Below are 18,916 nucleotides of genomic sequence, written 5' to 3' on the forward strand. Positions count from 1 at the left end.
ATTAAAATCCTGGTAGTGAAACTTCGATTTCAAATACAAATAGTGACCAATGTTCCTATAATAATCTGCAAGAAAAGCTGGGAAAACCCAGACATTTTCAATTTACGCTAATAAATATCTAGACCAATTGAAGTAGGAAAAACGGCAAATTTAGGGCACAAGTTATAATGATAATGTTGTTAATTTGAGTTTCTCTGCGGTTTTGTTAGATGAAAATGGATCAAATCGACCTCTACACATTGACATAATATGCTGTACGATAGTTAGAGCAGAAAATAAAAAGGGGTAGGGATCCGGATCGGATCCGGCATCCCAGCTACCCTATTAGGTTATCAATACGTAAATCTGACCAGGGTCGCATAAAAAATGTAACGCCTTAAAAAGGCAGGTTCGGAGAGGGGTACCTTATATAATCCATATCAGGGTACCCTGTATGATCCTGACTAGGTTAACATACATGGAATAAATCAGGATGTCCTGTATGATCCTAACTAAGTTCATCCAAACCGAGCACATCAGTCTAGACTGAAATTGCGGCAGACTGAGCTTTTTCTGTCTCCCTTGGCCGCGGACTATATGATGCAGATGCAAATGCAGCACTGATGTAACGTAAGAAATTGATTAACTAACTAAATATTTACCGAAAACTTTTGATAAGTGATACTGCGATTGTGTAATGAGGTATATTTTAATAAATGTTCTAACTTACAGACATATTACGTATGAACGCATGTATGTTGCAGTGAAGTTAAGTCTCCAAAACTTGCCGAAACCTTAACTTTTACTGATTGTCATTGAAACATCAGAATTCGCAATGCCAGATGCTGAAGGTCCAATTTTAAGTAATCAATATTATTGCTTATGTTTCTGACCTTACTTAAAAAGGGTGTGACATCTTAAATATCATAACAGCTAAAATCCTCTCGTGCTATGACCCTGGCCACTTCTCAGTGAAAATGACAAATGGTCAACTTTTTCTATAACAATATTTACTATATAGTCCGTTTTTATTGTGTGTAATAAATGTATGTGCTGTATATGCTTTTGTTTTAACAATTACCATAACGATTTTATTTGACTTCTAATTAATAAAGAGTTGCAACTGCGTGTTGCCCACTTTTAATCAACAGACATGTGAAGGTAAAATAGAATCATTATTATTTTTATTTATCCCATTTTAAATACATGTATAAACACATGCAGCGCCTTGGTATGACCCACATTAACACAACTTTTCGAATTAATTTTGTTACATGTATTATTTTATCTTAAAACGTTTGCATATCGGTTATGCAATAAATGTAGCTACTACATGTATAAATATAGCACACAACGTTTGATATAAATTACTGCTTTTCATAGTCAAAACATTTTGTTCTAATTATGTCAATTTTATAAAATGTTTTGAAAGAATTTTTACCGTAAATAAAAATGAAACTGCGATAGGATGGAAGGAATCCAACAATGAGAGACCATATTTTACCACGCATTTCAATACATACATAATTGTAAAATAGAAAAATGCTTAATGCGTAATGAAGAAAAATTCTAGGATAAAATATAATAGTGCACAATAAATGTATTATATGTTGGTAGCATTATGTAGTTTTCTTTTGTTCTTTTCATAAATTCATTTCCATATTTCCTTTTCGATAGAAACAATAACATATTTAACATAATTCAGAATGCTTTGAAAAGTTTATCAATTAAAAGATGGTTTTATCGCGTAGAAGAGCAATCGTATCGTCAAGAAATAGAAAAATAAAATAAATACTTTCGTTTTTAAAAAGCAAGGATTACTCAAAATCTGTTAACTTCAAGAGGCTGATTTACAAATTTGGAAGATTAAAATGTTGCTGAGATCAAATCCTTACCACCTTTTTTAAGAATTTACTACAAAATTTAGTGAAATTAATAATTATTCCCAAACTGGAATAGCTTTCTGGTGTTAATATAACAATCTACAGGTAGTTATTTTTTGATCTAAAATGTTGAATAGTGTTTGGATACTCTGTTTGGATTTACTTTCACGGGTGTAATATTGGTGTTTTAAGGTTTTCGCTTATCCTTTCCGTTTAGTTTTTGACCTAAATAAGATAAATATTGGGAGACTCATGTTAAATATTGTTTATAGGATCATGGAGATACTTATATGTGCTGTTTCCAACGCAACATAATTTCTTTTGTTTCAGTTTCCAACTACAGGCACTGTTTTCTCAAAGGGTTTTGTTATTGACTTTATATTTGGATTTGGTTAGGGATTCCCAGGTGTTCTTGGCACAATTTTTAAATGCGCCTAACGTCAAGGTGACAAATTGGTAAAGGTTTTCGCGGACAGTAGAACTGATTCGGGTCTAAACCATCGTCGGTTGGAGTTTCTTCCCAACGTTTCACGAATGGCAAACTTCTTCAGAGGTCTTTCGACACATCTACCATCGGAGATGTAAAGACCTCTGAAGTGTCTATTTCTGACCTAATATCGGAGTGGGTTTTAGACGCATTTAGACATGTAACCAATTCATTGTCTTCTTTAACTTCTGCTGTTTTTTGAACTTGACATTGAAAATCCAAACTATTAATTTCGATTAGGTATTGAAAAAAGTCATGCAAACTTGTTTTGGTTGTCGATGAAATTGATAATGGGTGCATGTCAGGGATATTTGGTACATGCCAGAAAAATAGATACATACGGAACGTGCTTCGTTCTAGAACATTGATAGAAGAAATTGAAATCGCCAGTGTTGCGAACAGGTTCAAGAATAAGAAAATGACAAAACGAATTGGTTTCGCGCAGTGTCTGTCATGGCCTTTGTATAAGTGGTGAACTTTCTCTAGTGTTAATTTTCGCGCTATTTCTTCTTGGCATTATATGTATACATATATATATATATATATAGTGGGCGCCGACCTTCGACCATAGAACTTGACAATGAGCGTACTGAGATTGGAACGCAAGTAGAGAAATCTGTTTTTGTACGCGCTATTACCAGCAGTCGTCAAACCAAAAATTTGGTCGTGAATCGAGGGCACAAACATGTTATGTGCTGTGTAATCGCGCGTAATGCTATGTTAGTAATAACGGCTGTAATTCATTTTGTCCTTTCTCCGCTTTCATCGGCTTGCCACTTCTACAGGCCGACTTTACAACTGGGTCACTATCGCACACTTTTACATTACGTCCAGGTGGGAGCCTGCACTTGCAGTCTATACCAAAATTGACTCTAGATCAGAAAGGACGTGCCGAGATGTGTTTCTAGTGCTAAACTTCCGACAGACAACAGTGTTATTAAATATTGACTCTATTAACTGTATCGACGGTAGTAACAGTGAACTCCTATTAGTGAACAGTACATAGACATTCGGTGGTTACACGCTTAGGTATTACCATTTTTTTTTATTCGACGAAAATTCACCACTCATTTGCATCTCCAATGCCTGCCATGCATCCGGATAATGGGGTTATCTTCTCAACATCTCCAAGTAAGTTAAAAGTCAAATTATTTTTAACCCAATAATACTTTTATAAAGTTTAAAAAACTTTTCGCGAAAATAAGAAGAGTGACAGAATTAAATATCGCATAGCTTCTGTCACTTTTAATACATATTTAAAAAGTACCGAAAACATTTCTTAACCAACCCTATATACGATACGAATATTTTGCACTTGATAGGTACTCAACCTTGAACTCCATCATAAGGCGTCAACTTTTACATATTTTATTATATCAGGATATTGCTACTTACCTACGGATTAGAAATAGTAAGCGCAAATACACGATGATGGTCTTCTAGATTGCTTCTAGAGAAGTTTTCTCCATTTCTTCTTGCACTACTTTCTTTTAATACGCGGACTGTTCAATAAAACGCGTAACAGATAGTTGCGAATTGCGGATGTAACAGTTACTTCCGGTTTCATTCATGAATTTGGTAATGGTGAAACAGACCTCGGATTAGTGTCTGGGGATAAGGTTTTTGTTAATTATTAAGTAGGTACTTTACTTTTAAGAAAGTTAGTCCAGATATTAATTTCGAAAAAAAAAAAGTATAAGAATTATCAATTAACAAAATATACAAGTCAGTAAGTACATAATTATGTTATTTTTTAAAAGTTGAATAAAAAATGTTATCAACTACATATTATGATTTATTGGTTATTTTGTAGCGAGGATAGATAAAAACAAGTATTTTTAACTTATTTGCGAACAATGACACTTGCATATTTATGATAAGTATATTACCCACCTAAGTATTAAAAAAAAAAAAAGTTATTTTTTTGTTTTCGTGATGAGCGCGGTTAGAGATTTCACTTGAATTTATCAGTCTCCGACATTATTTGTTGTTTGATGTACGATTATGTAAAAAATACACATATATCAAATAAAACTAATGAAATTGGCTCTGTCGAAGTGCACTGACTTCATGTTTAAACAATACGCAAAACTCATGGTTCAATAACCTGGCCAAAAATTTGCGAACACTGTTTAACATTGCTAATTTGTTTGTATCTAACAGCTTCGACAATTAACAATCCTGAACGGAATTTTAACCACTAAACAATTTACTAAAAATATTACGAATTACAAATCACAAAAGCTACCAACATACATTAATTTTTTTTTATTCAAACCAAAATCAAAAATCTGTTGAAAAATAAGGCTCGTTCTGTACGTACATGTGTCAAATAACTCCAGGTAACAAAAGTTTAAATCTTGTAACCAGTTATTTAAAAAAAAAAAGTTACATGGACGTAAAGATTAATGTTTACTAAGTAACATGTTGACAGAAAAAGTTATATTTGGAACTCCTACCTGTAAATATACATATACTTATATCGTTTTAGATGAATCTATTAATAAAACTGCATCATGCAAATGGGGGGAGTAAGGGGTCAAGGGGGAGTAACGGGGTTAACGACAATTCTGTTATATGTGCATGCACCTACAAGACCCTCTCAATTTATTTTTAAATCAGTATTTTAAACACGACTATTAGGACTAAACTCGTGCAAAAATTCACAGTCAATCTCCATGTTAAAACACACTGTTACGGTTTCGATAATTATGCAAAAAAAAATATCGCACAGTAATTAAACCATCAGCTTTCGATTATTTATTCACACATTCATGTATCGGCGCAATTATCAGACATTTTTTTCGTTTAAAACTGGAGAAATTTCACTATTTACCGACGTGCCAACTACCTACCTCCATTATTAACTGAATAGGTAATTTATAGTAGAAAGCTCTCCTTCATATAAAAAACGCAAATGTACATGTAATACATACTTAATCATATCAACGATAATGCATTATCCATATGCAAAAATTATCGTCTTCTATCTAAGAAGTTGATAATTAGCTCTATACTAAATTTTAAACTTGCATATGTTATCTAATTCTAATAAAGTAATACGTGTTAAGTGCTAGAATATCCCTATCTTCAGTTGTCAATTCATCACTATTAAATATTGTTTTACTCCATGTTTGTTTTGGGATATATAATAATAATTGATATTGCTCTTGACAAATGCACATAACACTAGAAGATGAAATTCATATTAAAGGTGAAAATCTAGGACCTGCCTACAGGTGTGTTAGTGTACGTATTCAGATAATTTATTGGAAGGAATCTTCTATAGACACCTTGTATATGTTTCAGTTACGGTATTGTGCATTTGCGACCAAAAAGCAGATGTATTTGGTGTGTTTCGCCCGCTTGTCAATAATTCACTACAGAGTTCAGTTATACTTATCTCGTCATTAAGCACAGACAAAAGCTTCTGTCAGCAAAAACAGTTAGGAAACAATTTTACGTCCCGATTTTTTTTTTTTTACGAAAAATGGTTTGGTCACAGATGGAGCGTGTCGCAATTCAAAGAGTATATGAAACTAATTAAGATATAGATTAATTCGAGTACCTATGACTTTGTAATATTTATAAGAAAACTGCATTAATTCTAATAAGTTTCGCAAAGCTTTCTCTTACTTTCTTAGACTGCGACTGATTAAATAAGGAATTTCTCTATCGGGCGACTGTTAGAAAATAGTGCTGTGCATGTAGGTATGTACAGTACAAATGATACTTACCACTTAAAAGAAATATATAAGAAGACATAGAAACATGTATGAAAAAACTTACCCTTTTCTGTCTGAGTAAACTGGGCTAATCGAAGATCTGAAAAAAAAGATAAGACAACAATTAGTTGTTACGTACAATAAGAAAAGTAAAATACTAGGTATACTGAAAAACACAACTTTTATATATACTTTTTATTTTTCGCTGTAATCAGTCTCTCAAGAATGTCAGTAACGAAGTAGCAATCAAAGCAAAAGGTAATAAAATCCGGTTAATTTTTTACGGCCACACCATTTTGAGTCAGCTGTAAATTAGACAAGAAAAAGTACCTATCTCACTAATAATTACAAACAATGTTATAATAAACAACACATTATTAGCTCAACCTGATGTGTGACCGCTTTTTCATAAAATTAATTCATATCATTAGAGAATATTAACAAAATTAAGTAACTCTTTTCTAAACCAAACGATGTTACTTAAATGCAGTTATGAAAAAGCAAATTTTTAGTCGGTAGTGACATTATCATCATAAGGTTGTCACTCCTAAGAGTGGTTGGACACGCACTTCACTCTTTCCTTTTAGGTTGTTTCAAGGAAACTATTCCGACTAGAATTTATAAGGGCGATGCCTCATGTAACGTGTGGGCCTCGTGTAGCAAATGAAGGGATTTTATGATACCAAGGTACCTATTCGTTCAACTTTTGCACTGTATGCCAAAAATCTCAAGCAGTGTTGAAGTGAACTGATTCAGTATTCTCTTTATTCGTTTATCTAACTCAGTGAGCGCTTCTTTCTTCTACATTTTCTTTCTTCATTTTGTTTTGTCTCTTTTCTTATTTTTCTGGTTAACTGGCATTTTCTAGAATTAGCCCTCATGATATGATTTAATTTATTGTTCCATCCTTCTACGGCATTATAGTCGACATATTAGCTACTGTGACAACATGGTTATTGAGCGACTAATGAAAACGAAGTATTCAAAAAACATCAGCATGTTTTCTTTATTGGAGGCTCTTCTTGAATATCTATTTATTAACCATACATCATCTACATCTGCAACACGCAGGTAAGATAACGCAACATCGATGCGAACCTCTTTCGTTATCTTTGCACTCGCATGCAACGCCAAACTTTTGTACTTATTTCTATAAGCACTGATTGTAATTTTTCTTAGACAACCCCGATTAGAAACTTGTTACGACTACGGTCTGGACCTTCTCGGCAAACCTAACTTCAAATTTTGATTGGGACCGGACCAGAAATTTAACATTTAACAACCCTGTGTGTCGTGATTAGGTTGTATCATTTGGCCCTGATCAAGTTATTTGATTTGGACTTGATCAGAAATATAACGCCTTAAGACATTTAGGCCTAATTGGGCAATTAGATTTAGTATAATTCCACGCTCATAAAATTTTTGGTCTTTGCTGGCAAAAAACTGATCGAGGAGGTTTTTGACCTCCTCATTAGAGGTGAAGGTTTTACCGTCTAAAAAATTTTGGAGTGACCGGAACAAATAATAATCCGATGGTGCCAGGTCTGGAGAATATGGTGGGTGTAGCATTGTATCCCATTCAAGCTGTAAAAGCTTTTGGCGAATGATCAAACTTGTGTGAGGTCTCGCGTTGTCTTGGTGAAACACTACACCTTTCCTGTTGATTAGTTCTGACCTTTTCTGTTGAAGTGCATCATTCAGTTTGTCCAGCTGATGACAGTAAACTTCCGAATTAATCGTTGTGTTATCCGGTAAAAGCTCAAAAAAAAACGATTCCTTTAAAATCTCACCAAACAGACAGCATCACCTTTTTTTGGTTTTTTTTTTTTTTTTTTATGTTTTCGTGGAAGAGGGGAAATCTTCTTCTTTTTTTGGTGAATATCGGCTTTGGAAATGGTTTGAGCCGGTTCATCTTTTTTGCTGCATGACCTCTTGCGTTTGACGTTGTTGTATACAACCCATTTTTCGTCCCCAGTGATGATGCGCTTCAAAAACGGATCATTTTCGTGACGTTTGAGAAGCGAATCGCAGACGGCCAATACGGCGACACAGATTTCTCTCTTTGAGAACATGGGGAACCCATACATCGAGCTTCGAGGATAATCCTAGGCCTTTCAAGTGATCATAAACTGTTGAATTTGATAAATTTAACCTCAATCCGATCTCACGTGTTGTTATTCGCCGGTTCACATCAACTAATGCCTTTATCGCGTCTTTATCAGCTTCAACCGGCCTTCCCGAACGTGGTGCATCTTCGACATCCAAATTGCCGGATCGAAATTTAGCGAACCAGTTCTGGCACTGGCGTACTGTCAACACACCTTCTCCATACACATCAGTCAATTTCTTTCTGGCTTGAACAGCATTTTTACCCTTTCTGTAGTAAAACAGTAAGATATGTCGAAAATGCTGCTTATCGCTCTCATATTTAATAGGGCACCAACCAAAAACTACTGCGTAGAATGAATTGGAATTTTTCACACACAAGCCTTGCTATATGAGCTCTCAAAGCATATAAAAATTATACGGCTTAAATGTGAAGTTGGGTGCAAAAGAATACAATTAAATCCTCTGTCGGGAAAAAACGAAATGACTTTCCGAACAACCCTTATATATGTGATCATATATAATTGTTCTGTATCGAAAAAGATAGATTGAACTGATTAAATATTACAGCAAATTAGTTAATTAGTTTAAGTAATTAAAAATTATGCAGTTGTGGCAAATTTATTTTGTTTCGAAGCAATGCAAAAATCGCATACCAAAAGAATTGATTAGCATAGATATAGGTAAATACATACATATATGAATGTGTTCGTGAATTACATACATAATTAAAATGTACCTACGTATATGCATAATAGGTAGAGGCGTACCTAATAAAAAAAAGCCAAGAAATTCTTTGAGATCACTTGCACCGAGTATTGACAAATCGGTACAGTTATTCCGTTATTTTTCAACCGACCTTCGATGAGATTGTGAAAAAGTTATCTATGGAAAACTGGCTGTAACCTTAAATTATTACAAATTCTAACGGTTCGCTGACCTACATATTCAAGCTTGGCTGACTAGAGGAAAAATATTGTTACGAATTCTAACATTTCACTTTTATAATTGAAACCAAAAAGTATGCTGTTAAAATCACAAAAAATTGTGTCCTACCAAATAGTGCGAGCTCGATCAGCACACCAAGGGTTCTGTACGATGGCACTCACAAATCCTGGAATAATTTTCTTTATTTTTTTATTAAATTAGCTCTTATTACATGCTTTTCCGTGACTAACACAAACAGCACATTGCGACTTAATATATTTCCTCTCTGAAATTACAAATATCAGAGAGATATCATTTTGTATTTTCACTAGATTTTTGAAGATCAAGGAAGAGCATTTGTATTGCGAATTTCTAAAAAACTGTCAAACAGGATAATCGTTCGGTTTCTTATAGGTAATACGTAGCTTAATAGGTAAAAGCTATCCTGTACTTTCCTTATGATCGCGAAATAGACAGGGTGAAAATGTTTTTCCGGTTGGCACATTTTCAGTAATATTTTTAGAAATATGCATCAGAGAAATATTAAAAAGATAGTTTTGAGTTCTTTTTTTATCAAATTAATTACCGAATTGCTATTAAAATAATGATTTGTAAAACAGAGACAACGAAATTCATAATAGCAATAAGTTACCTATTGTTTTATTTATCAAAGTTTCTTGAGTAATCTAATGAATGATTTCGTTGCATACCAATCTTTTGTGTTGGTTTTTTTTTAAAACGCTACACGTTAGTCATATGAATACACAAAAATCACATTTCGTTTTACAATAATAATATTGATCAATAACAATATCGATTCCTTGGAATTTTCATGCATTCAAAATTACAAAGGCAATGACTAATTCGCGCAATGCAAAGACGAAGGACAAATCTTACGTATTTCATTATGTATAATAATGCATGTGTTTAGTGTTTAACTGAGCAAATGAATGCAGTGCTTCGTCAACTGGATATTACGAAACCTTTTTGCTACCTGAAATATTTTGTAATTTGCCCAATTCTTTCAACTTTTATTAACGGTTATATTTGCAGCCCAGGCAACGTCATGGGACAATCCATTTGAATTATGACAAAGGGACGAAATTCCGAATTAAAATAACCGAATTTATCGTTTTTCCAAAATCACACCAAAAAATATTCAGAAGGTACAATTTTTACCTTGTTTTAATTTGCTTTGTAAAGCAATAGTACTTAATCATTTCTCTAAATCTGTACCAGAAAGGAAAACCAAAAATTATTTCAAAGGAAACGTTTTTATATACTTTTACTTTGTGAGCTATAAACCCTGAAGGGGTAAATGAACGAAAATTAATTAAAAATGACGAGTGCTTGTTTAGTATAGATAAAGAGACGATACACTTTTTTTATCAGGGATACACAATACAAAAAGTACCTTGTTTGTACCATTAGTAGATACAAATTACCTAGCTATCTTTCTATGTGTGTAAGTGTTTGGCCTATGTACCTACAGAACATTTAGTAAACAAGCTGGTGCGGTAGTGTTTAAAACGTACTTCAAAATATACGAGAAAAAAAAAACACTGACAGGAAAGGTAGACACCTTACCGGAAATAACCTAAAGTGGAAATAAGAGGTCATTTAAATAACCTTGTCTTGGTATTGCAGCGAGGTCGATTACTTGCTACAAGCCTCATACATAAATAAATACATATACACTTAATAATAATTCAAGTAACATTTTGTACCAAGTCACGATTATATTGTGTGCTACTTGTACATGTAAACACCAGTAAATACATATAAATTTTATGTACACGTCTTTATGCAGGTTCGATACTTATTTGGTATAATTAGTGATCAAATCCAAGGTATCAATCATGGGAAAAATAAATTATAAATTTATTATAGCATATGCATATCTACTGACGAATTCTTATTGCATACAAGATTATACAAGGATCGACTTGAAAGTAAATAAAATAACTTTGGAATAGGCCAAAAAGTTTTAGTCAATAACTGTAAATGCAATTGTGCCGTATATTTTAGCATTGCATTGTTATATGTTCAGTTAAGTCTCTGCACACATACGTACTTTACAGGAACAAGTTTCCTCTTAATCTGACAATTAAAAAACTTAGTGTTAAAGGTATTATACCTATAAAATGTATAATCAAAACACGAACCACCCCGTATCTGTCGCAGCTCGCAGGTTTGGCGATTACGTAGATATTACAAAAATAATGTCGCCCTTGATAGTAATCGTTCCAGCTATTGCATTAATTGTGCCGTATAATAAAAAAGCCTTTACTTATTTTTTTTTTTTCGAATGGTGCACTGCTTGACCTCGAGTTCGGTATATGCAGATGTTAACCTTAGGAATGAGAGACCTTTGTTTATTTTTGCACTCAGCGCGGTCGGAATAAGGATAACAGCCGATATTGTGCAGAGTATTTTGAAATGTGTTTGTGAAGTTATTAACAATGATTGTGAATATAGCGGATTTTCTATTGCGTTACGTGCGGTATTAATAAGTACATCGTTTTTACGTGGTAATATTTTATGAAGAAACAAAGTGAAAATTGTTATCTTTGTATTTTTATACATATTATGAAGTTGCAGTAACTTTTTATCTCGGTTATATTAGATACAAAGTTATGTCAAAAACCTTATATCGAGCAAAACAAGAGCGAAAATGGGGTTGTTGATCTGCGATGTATTGTTTCGTTTAAATCAACCTGCTTATTGTTTTTCTTTTTTTCTTTTACGATTACAAATGAGCACATTGTGCAAAGAACGATAACACTCCTTTTTATAAAAAAAAATAATAATTTACAAGTAATATCAGTTACATATTAATTTATAAATTTTTATTGTTGATCATACCTGATTTAGATTTAGGCTATTTACATTTATCCTAGTCTTAGATGAATTTAATTTAATCAGAGATAAAACAGAAACAAATTATTGTACTAAGCATAGTATGGTGTTGTCAACTGATTGGTATCAGTACTCCTAACCTATGTCAACAACTAGAAACTCCATGTTAATTTTATCAAATTAAAGAAATAAATTAATAAACAAATTAACGTACATATATAAATATCTACATCATATCAAATTGTTGTTATTTTAATAAATGAATAGCACTTACGTAAACATTATACTTATACATAGTATCTATTTTACGGTTAATATGTTTACTTGGCTAGTTTGTAATAAAATAAAATGTATACATCATACATATTGTTAAGGAAATGTACCAATACTACGTGACCCGTTCGAAGGGGGGGGGGTTCAAAAAATACCACGCTTGATCACTGGGGAGGCAGATTTTCGTCACGTAGTATGGATAGAAGAGGGTCATGGTAAATACTACGGGCGGTCACCGAAGTGGAAAGGTGGTACAAAATAATAATAATACAAATAGATAACAAAAATTATTTACTTATTGCGTAACATGTGTAGGGCATCGTAGGAATTGCGATGTTTGGTATCGAGTTTGTTTTAAAAAGTTTTGGCAAACCCTCCACAGTTACGTTCTGTACTAAATAGGTACTTAAATGTAGCAATCTGCGTAATATCTTTAAATAAATTGTAACTGCATCATTTACTTTCTAGAAGAAAATAAAAAAGAATCTTTCTAAATACGCCGCAATTTATTTACGAAAATCGCTCAAAAAAAAATTATACTGAGTGGGCAGAGATAAAAATTGTTTATGAAAACATTCATTTCAATAGGGAAAAGACAGGGGGGTACGGAGTACGAGTTGTTTTAAAGATTTCTCAACAACGAACCATAAATTGTATAATCCGCTTTGTTAAAAGACTTTAGCAAATAGGTTCAAATAATAAAAAGATTATTACGATGTACCACGAATACATTACATAACGTTACCGAAGGTGACCTGTCACTGCTCTGATTGGTGACTCACTGAGGGTGTTGTCCTCGTCTCCCCCACTGTTTTTTCCCACTCCCCATCGACGCGACTCAATGTACGTATGTATGTTACATGCGGCAGTCTGAGAGAGCGTGCACCGCAAAATAGTTATTAATAAGCTGCGATATCGTGCGGATGTGCAATTGTTGTGCTCCTAAGTCAAAAAAATAATTGTTATTGAACTATATATATTTACAAACAGTGTTTCATATTAAACACCATCTACTTACAAGTGGACATAAATTAATATTAGACAACGTCTTACGTTGTTGGTGAGTTTCATTTTTTTTTTTGCGTCATTGCACAATTTAGGGGATGAAAATACCCTAGTGTATATATAAGTTAAAAAAAATTGTACATATTCCATGTTCTGTTATTTTATTGAAGATGACTCATTTTTGAGTCACACAAGGTCTAACTATCTAACTGTCTGCTGATATTTAGTAGGTATCTAGTTGAAATTTGAAAGTACGAAATTGTTGTAAACAATTCGTACTTGGTAAGGTTTTATTTTTAAATCGCAATCGAAAGTTCTGGTTTTGGCGCGTAAAATCACGTGTATTCGTAGTGACATTTCGCCAAGTTGCGACGACAATTACTAAAGTCACGTTTCACATTCTCTCAGTCGCTAGTATGTATTAAATCATTGTTTACTTCTGTAATGTATTATTGCGAATCAGATTCGAGCTGCTAGTAAAACTGTTTATTTCGCTTATCTCCGCATTTCGTTGCCATTTGTTTACGTTCGGAATTTACACGGATTACGTACCTGTGCGATAAAACGTTATAATCATAAGACAAAAATAAACCTGTGCCTAAGTACCTGAGTATTTTTTTAACCGTTCCAGGTATTTTTTTGGGAATAGTTCTTCGAGAAATTGTTTATTGGGTCTCGATGGACTAATTTCATATGCAGTATTCTGTTTATCGTATAGCTACTTAACAAATAATTGCGATCCAATATTTCTCTTATAAACTGAACTCATTCCGCTCTAATTACACCAAAACATATAATACATAATAAAAGAGGTGTATGCTTGAAACCAAACCAGTTTGCGATTATTTTATGTCTATGTTGCTTGATTCGCGATTTTGAAATACTATTATGTAATACTAAATTGCTACTACAGCATTGTAGGTCGCTATTCTACTGGCTAGTTCTACTAGCCTAGTTCTGGCCTGATCTAAGGAAATACACCTAGACAATGAACGCAGTTACTGCGTATGCCTCTCGATAGTGCATTGCATTCACGGACGTACACGTGAGGATTAAAATTGACTCAAAATTCCATGAAGTAATCTGTTTTATAATTTACAATACTTTCCTTCCTTTGTCTTCGAAACGATGACTCATTATTTTTTAACGGATACATGGAAATATGGGTACTTCTGTATTTCCCCAACATTTTACAATACCTACTAAAAGCATACATGTAGACGTATGTAGGTATATTATATTGTATATATAATAGTTTCAGAAAAAAATCTGTATTGCATTATGATATACATACTTTATAGTTATTTGTCATATCGTGGCTTTGTTCGTGGCTATTACAAAATATCATGTCGTAATAACGTATACCTAATTCTTGTCCCGTTTTGCTGATATTACGCATACCTAATATACATAATGATTTATCATTTCCACTTTTGTCGAAAACATTCTTGTAGGTATGTGTTGCTGTACGTAAAACGAACATTGATAACTGCAAGTTTGGCTTAAAGGACGTGGAAGTTTTTCGACATGAGCTCGTTCCGTCCACACACTTGGCCGTTTAATTTGTTGTCGAACGCCTCGAGTGGATCCTTTTGATTATCATGTTTACGATTTATTTTTATTCATTATGTAGTCATTGTTGTGACGAACGAATTTCATAACTTTACGGAATAACAACAACAAAAAAAACTATGAGAAATCAACGATGATGAGTTAGTTAGTTAGATGATAGAATCATTTAAATTGCGTCAGATACACGTATACAAATGTATATTAATTAAAGTGTTGCTATATTAGAAATTAATATACGATCTGTATATATGCCTGGATGATGTGGTTAAAACTGAATCACATCCGTTGCTGGCGCCAAACAAACGTTTGCACATAATTATGTGTGGAGGGGTTAGGCAATGACCTCTTCAAGGGTCAGCGGCTATATTTACGCTACTGCGGGGTTGAGAATTTTCTATGACGTTTCTGCTAATTGCTGATAAAGCCAACACTCTCGAAATGCTGTAGCGTTGCGATGACTAAGAAGTTATCTCTTTTGTTACAGATGTTATTAACCAGCGTATAATGGTTGCCGAATTGATGGGTCGCGGTCAGAGTGGGTCTCCTGTTAATGGTGAAATCCCTCACTTGAACTCAAGTATGCCGGCTAGTCACGGCCACGAAAGCATGATGACATCGTCGAATCCTTCCCCGAACGGCGATGGCTTTCAGAATTACGGCATGGCGTCACAAATAAAACACAAAGAGCTCTTCAGTCAACGGAAGCAACGGGAGTTTATCCCTGATAGCAAGAAGGACGACAGTTACTGGGACAGGAGGCGACGTAACAATGAAGCGGCCAAAAGATCTCGCGAGAAAAGACGGTTTAACGATATGGTACTGGAACAACGAGTAGTTGAACTTACCAAAGAAAATGCTATTCTCAAGGCCCAGTTGGAGGCAATACGGGAAGAATTTGGAATTTGCGGAGAGAACATAGTCTGTTTAGAAAAAGTAATGGCTAGCTTACCAACAAACGAACAAGTTCTCAGCATAACAAAAAGACAGAAATTGACCACTCCACCTGCGATGCTTTTCAGTCGGCCGAATCCCAGCCCAATTCCCACATCTGTGATACATCAGCCGGTCTTGGGCCCGTCGCCTCCACCACAAATCCCTACGCACACAGTCCTCCACCATCCTCCCCACCATGAACCATCGTACAGGGATCACACAGAATACAATATGTGCAACTTCCCGCCGTACCACACCTCACCTACTCATTGTGACAACAGCAACAGTGCTTTAAATCTCTCGAGGTCCCGATCAAGAGCCCAATCCCCTTACGAAGTGTCCAGTAATTCCGGAGACGAAAGTGCGCCGATTGCATTAACAACGACCGAGGCTAACAACAGTCTCCCTTTAAAACTTAGGCACAAGTCTCATTTGGGAGACAAAGATGCGGCGAATGCTCTACTTTCGTTGCAGCACATTAAACAAGAGCCCAGTTCTAGGGCAAGCCCCCCTTGGGATGCCGAGGGCTCCAGCGACGAAAGAGATTCCGGTATATCGCTAGGGGGCGAATGGTCTGCATCCCAAGCTGCAGTTACTTTACAAAATCTACAGAAACAGTCTCAAGCGGTGCTTCAGGAAGCGAACGATGGAGATGCTGATGCCAAAAATCGTTTGCATTCGGAAATAGTGCGTTTATCGTCAGAAGTAGCACACTTGAAATCAATTATGATTAGGAACAAAGAAGGAAAGGAATCGTCGCCTACGAAACGCTAAAGTTGGCGACGTCGTGTGATCTTGTGATTATGGAAAAAGCTGTTAAGTTTTTTGTATTATATTTGACTGACCAAAACGGATGAGATGTGTCGCCACGATATTTGTTAGTTATTAGTTATTTATTGTGTGGACTGTGAAAATTAAAAGAACGAAAGAAAGGATTGTATTTTTATCGATTCAGAAAAAGTCTTTGTATTATTTGTGTGTCACTAATTTAACCGATGTGCTTGAATATTTGCCAACATATTGCTTTAATCATTTTCGTTTTTTTTTTTACTTCCATTGATCCTACAGTATGGTGCAATGTAATTTGGTCGCTTTATTTTTTATGTTATTACGCAGCTGTTCCAGACGATAATATGATTGCATTTTCGATTACTTTTCACTATTCGTACTATATTATTAACTACCTTTACATATTTATTATTAAAAAAACCGACGTGTGATTGTTAACTATTTATCATATGTAGAATTATTTATACTTAGAATTTTATGTAAGACGTTGAGCAGTGAACACCGACAATCGGCGAAAATGTTTGCGATTGCGTTTCTCGGTCTCAAATTTAATTTAAACTATCTAAAAGCGATACACTACACGAAAATGTCTTTATTTTCATATTACCGGAATATGTATCCTATATACTACTATATGTATGTACGAAATAAAGGAAGAATTTTTCTGTAAAAAATCCATTGTTTTATTCGATTGTTCTTTGTGTGCTTCTCTTTTTAACAAAAGGTGAGTATTAGATTCTGATTAGTTCATGACCAGTCTCAATTCCGTTGCGCAATTCGCGACGTGCTTGTTGGTGATTGGTAATTGGTGTGGGGCTGTAGTGATGCGTCATGGGTATTTATACGCGATAGCACCACAATTCAACTCAAAAATTCTATAAATATCAGTGTTTGTTACTGAATTACTAGCCACTTGGAAAGAAAGATGCGCAAACATTTACATACAATAATGACCGGACCATTTTAAACAAACGAATTTACATGGTACACGTAGTAAGTACATTGAACATGGATGTCAAGAACCTTAGGCTATAACGAGAAATTTTTAAAACGGCCAAATTGATTTTTTTGAATTGATAATATCAATGCGTGAGTTGACGCTATTGTCTGATAAGTATTTATGTACACTGAACCTAGATTAGATAATTCCAATATAGAGACGATATACCTAACTAATCTAGAATTTCTAGAAGTGCTTTTTATTTTATCGATGGGCACATGTGTGCATATTACATAAAACGTGTATATTTCGCAACTCATTCACTGAAATTTTGCGCGTCAACGTCGTTGAAACAAAAACAAGCTGAAGGCGCCAGGAACTTTTTCAAGAAGAATTTCCTCGTGAGTCAACGTATGTACAAAAAAAGTTACATACGCATCGTGAATAGCGTCTAACAAAGATATGGAAATCTAGGTACATAATTGTTAGTTTCTTATTGAACGTACGTATGTACGCCTGATACTTTTTGTCGATAAACAAAGGTCGTTTACATTTTTAAAAATGTTTATTCGCTAAATGTCGTAAACGAGAATTTCGTAATATAGTCAGGTCGAAAACCTAGCAAGGTTACTTGGACGACGTTGCATCTACATGCTTCATCATATCTTCGATTGTGTTTTCGTTTATTTTTGACTATTTATTTGATACATTATTATTATTACTGACAGCATATATATACGCGATCCAATGTCAAGAAAATCTCCGTTCTGAGTAAACAATAATGCTTACATGCGCCGGACTATAAAACAAAATATGTACTTGAAACGCAAAAAAATATTCTTTATCGTCTCAAACAAATTTTCCTTTATTTTGTTTTTAAATGATATAAGAACATACACCTACATAAACAAACAGTATAAATGATGTAATTAAGAATATAAATCCGTCATAAAAACAATATATTTTAACCAGTCGTAACTCGTCCGAATTTCGACGATACTTTTGTTAGTTGATCGTAGCGCCATAACTAAACGTAAGCCTTTAAGACTTAAGTAATTTTGTAACTTGTTTTATATGAATGAATTTTACGTATCGAATCTAAAGTTACCGCAGGCTGAAAAGACGTGCGCACATACAATACCTATGTCGTATATTTATTTGTGGATATATTTAGAGAAACTACTTAAATTGTTGCGCGATAGGAAAATCCGTGGAATCACCTCGATTCCTAAAACTTTTCTGAGTGTTCAACAAAAAGCAAAAAGTACCTTGCTAACAGTTTTAGCCGCGCCACACGTAAAAAGCACAACATTCGATTACTGTGATTATATTTTATTGAAGCAGGCCATTGTCCCGGGGCCCCCGTTGGGGCAAGTGTTTGTCGTGTTTAAATAGAGAAAAGGGATCCGAGTATTGCAAGGCAGAAATCCGCAACTTA

The 18,916-nt window shown here is 34.2% G+C and overlaps 1 protein-coding gene and 1 long non-coding RNA gene across 3 annotated transcripts in view; one reads left to right on the forward strand and one right to left on the reverse strand.

Moving 5' to 3' along the window:
• The window catches only part of LOC108735250, a 74,591-nt gene that overhangs the window by 32,024 nt on the left and 23,651 nt on the right, over positions 1–18,916 (reverse strand). Inside the window, exon 2 of the long non-coding RNA XR_001937551.1 lies at positions 6,139–6,174. This is a non-coding gene — a long non-coding RNA (uncharacterized LOC108735250). The remainder of the gene's footprint in view (positions 1–6,138; positions 6,175–18,916) is intronic.
• On the forward strand, positions 3,228–17,212 carry LOC108735244 (nuclear factor interleukin-3-regulated protein). Of its 2 annotated transcripts, none has more exons than XM_018467114.2 (2): positions 3,228–3,480; positions 15,301–17,212. In XM_018467114.2, the coding sequence occupies exons 1-2, from the start codon at positions 3,432–3,434 to the stop codon at positions 16,521–16,523; spliced, it is 1,272 nt and encodes a 423-aa protein (XP_018322616.1). In that variant the 5' UTR covers positions 3,228–3,431; the 3' UTR covers positions 16,524–17,212. The 2 variants fall into 2 exon arrangements, with proteins under 2 accessions (XP_018322616.1, XP_018322617.1); XM_018467115.1 differs by lacking the exon at positions 3,228–3,480 and adding an exon at positions 13,114–13,299.

Source organism: Agrilus planipennis, unplaced genomic scaffold (genome assembly GCF_000699045.2).
Source record: "Agrilus planipennis isolate EAB-ADULT unplaced genomic scaffold, Apla_2.0 scaffold15, whole genome shotgun sequence".
NCBI classification, from domain to species: domain Eukaryota; kingdom Metazoa; phylum Arthropoda; class Insecta; order Coleoptera; family Buprestidae; genus Agrilus; species Agrilus planipennis.

Coding starts and splice junctions, on each gene's coding strand:
- LOC108735244 (XM_018467114.2), top strand. CDS start 3,432: ATGCCTGCCATGCATCCGGATAATGGGGTTATCTTCTCAACATCTCCA. Junction 3,481..15,300: donor TATCTTCTCAACATCTCCAA/GTAAGTTAAAAG, acceptor CTTTTGTTACAG/ATGTTATTAACCAGCGTATA.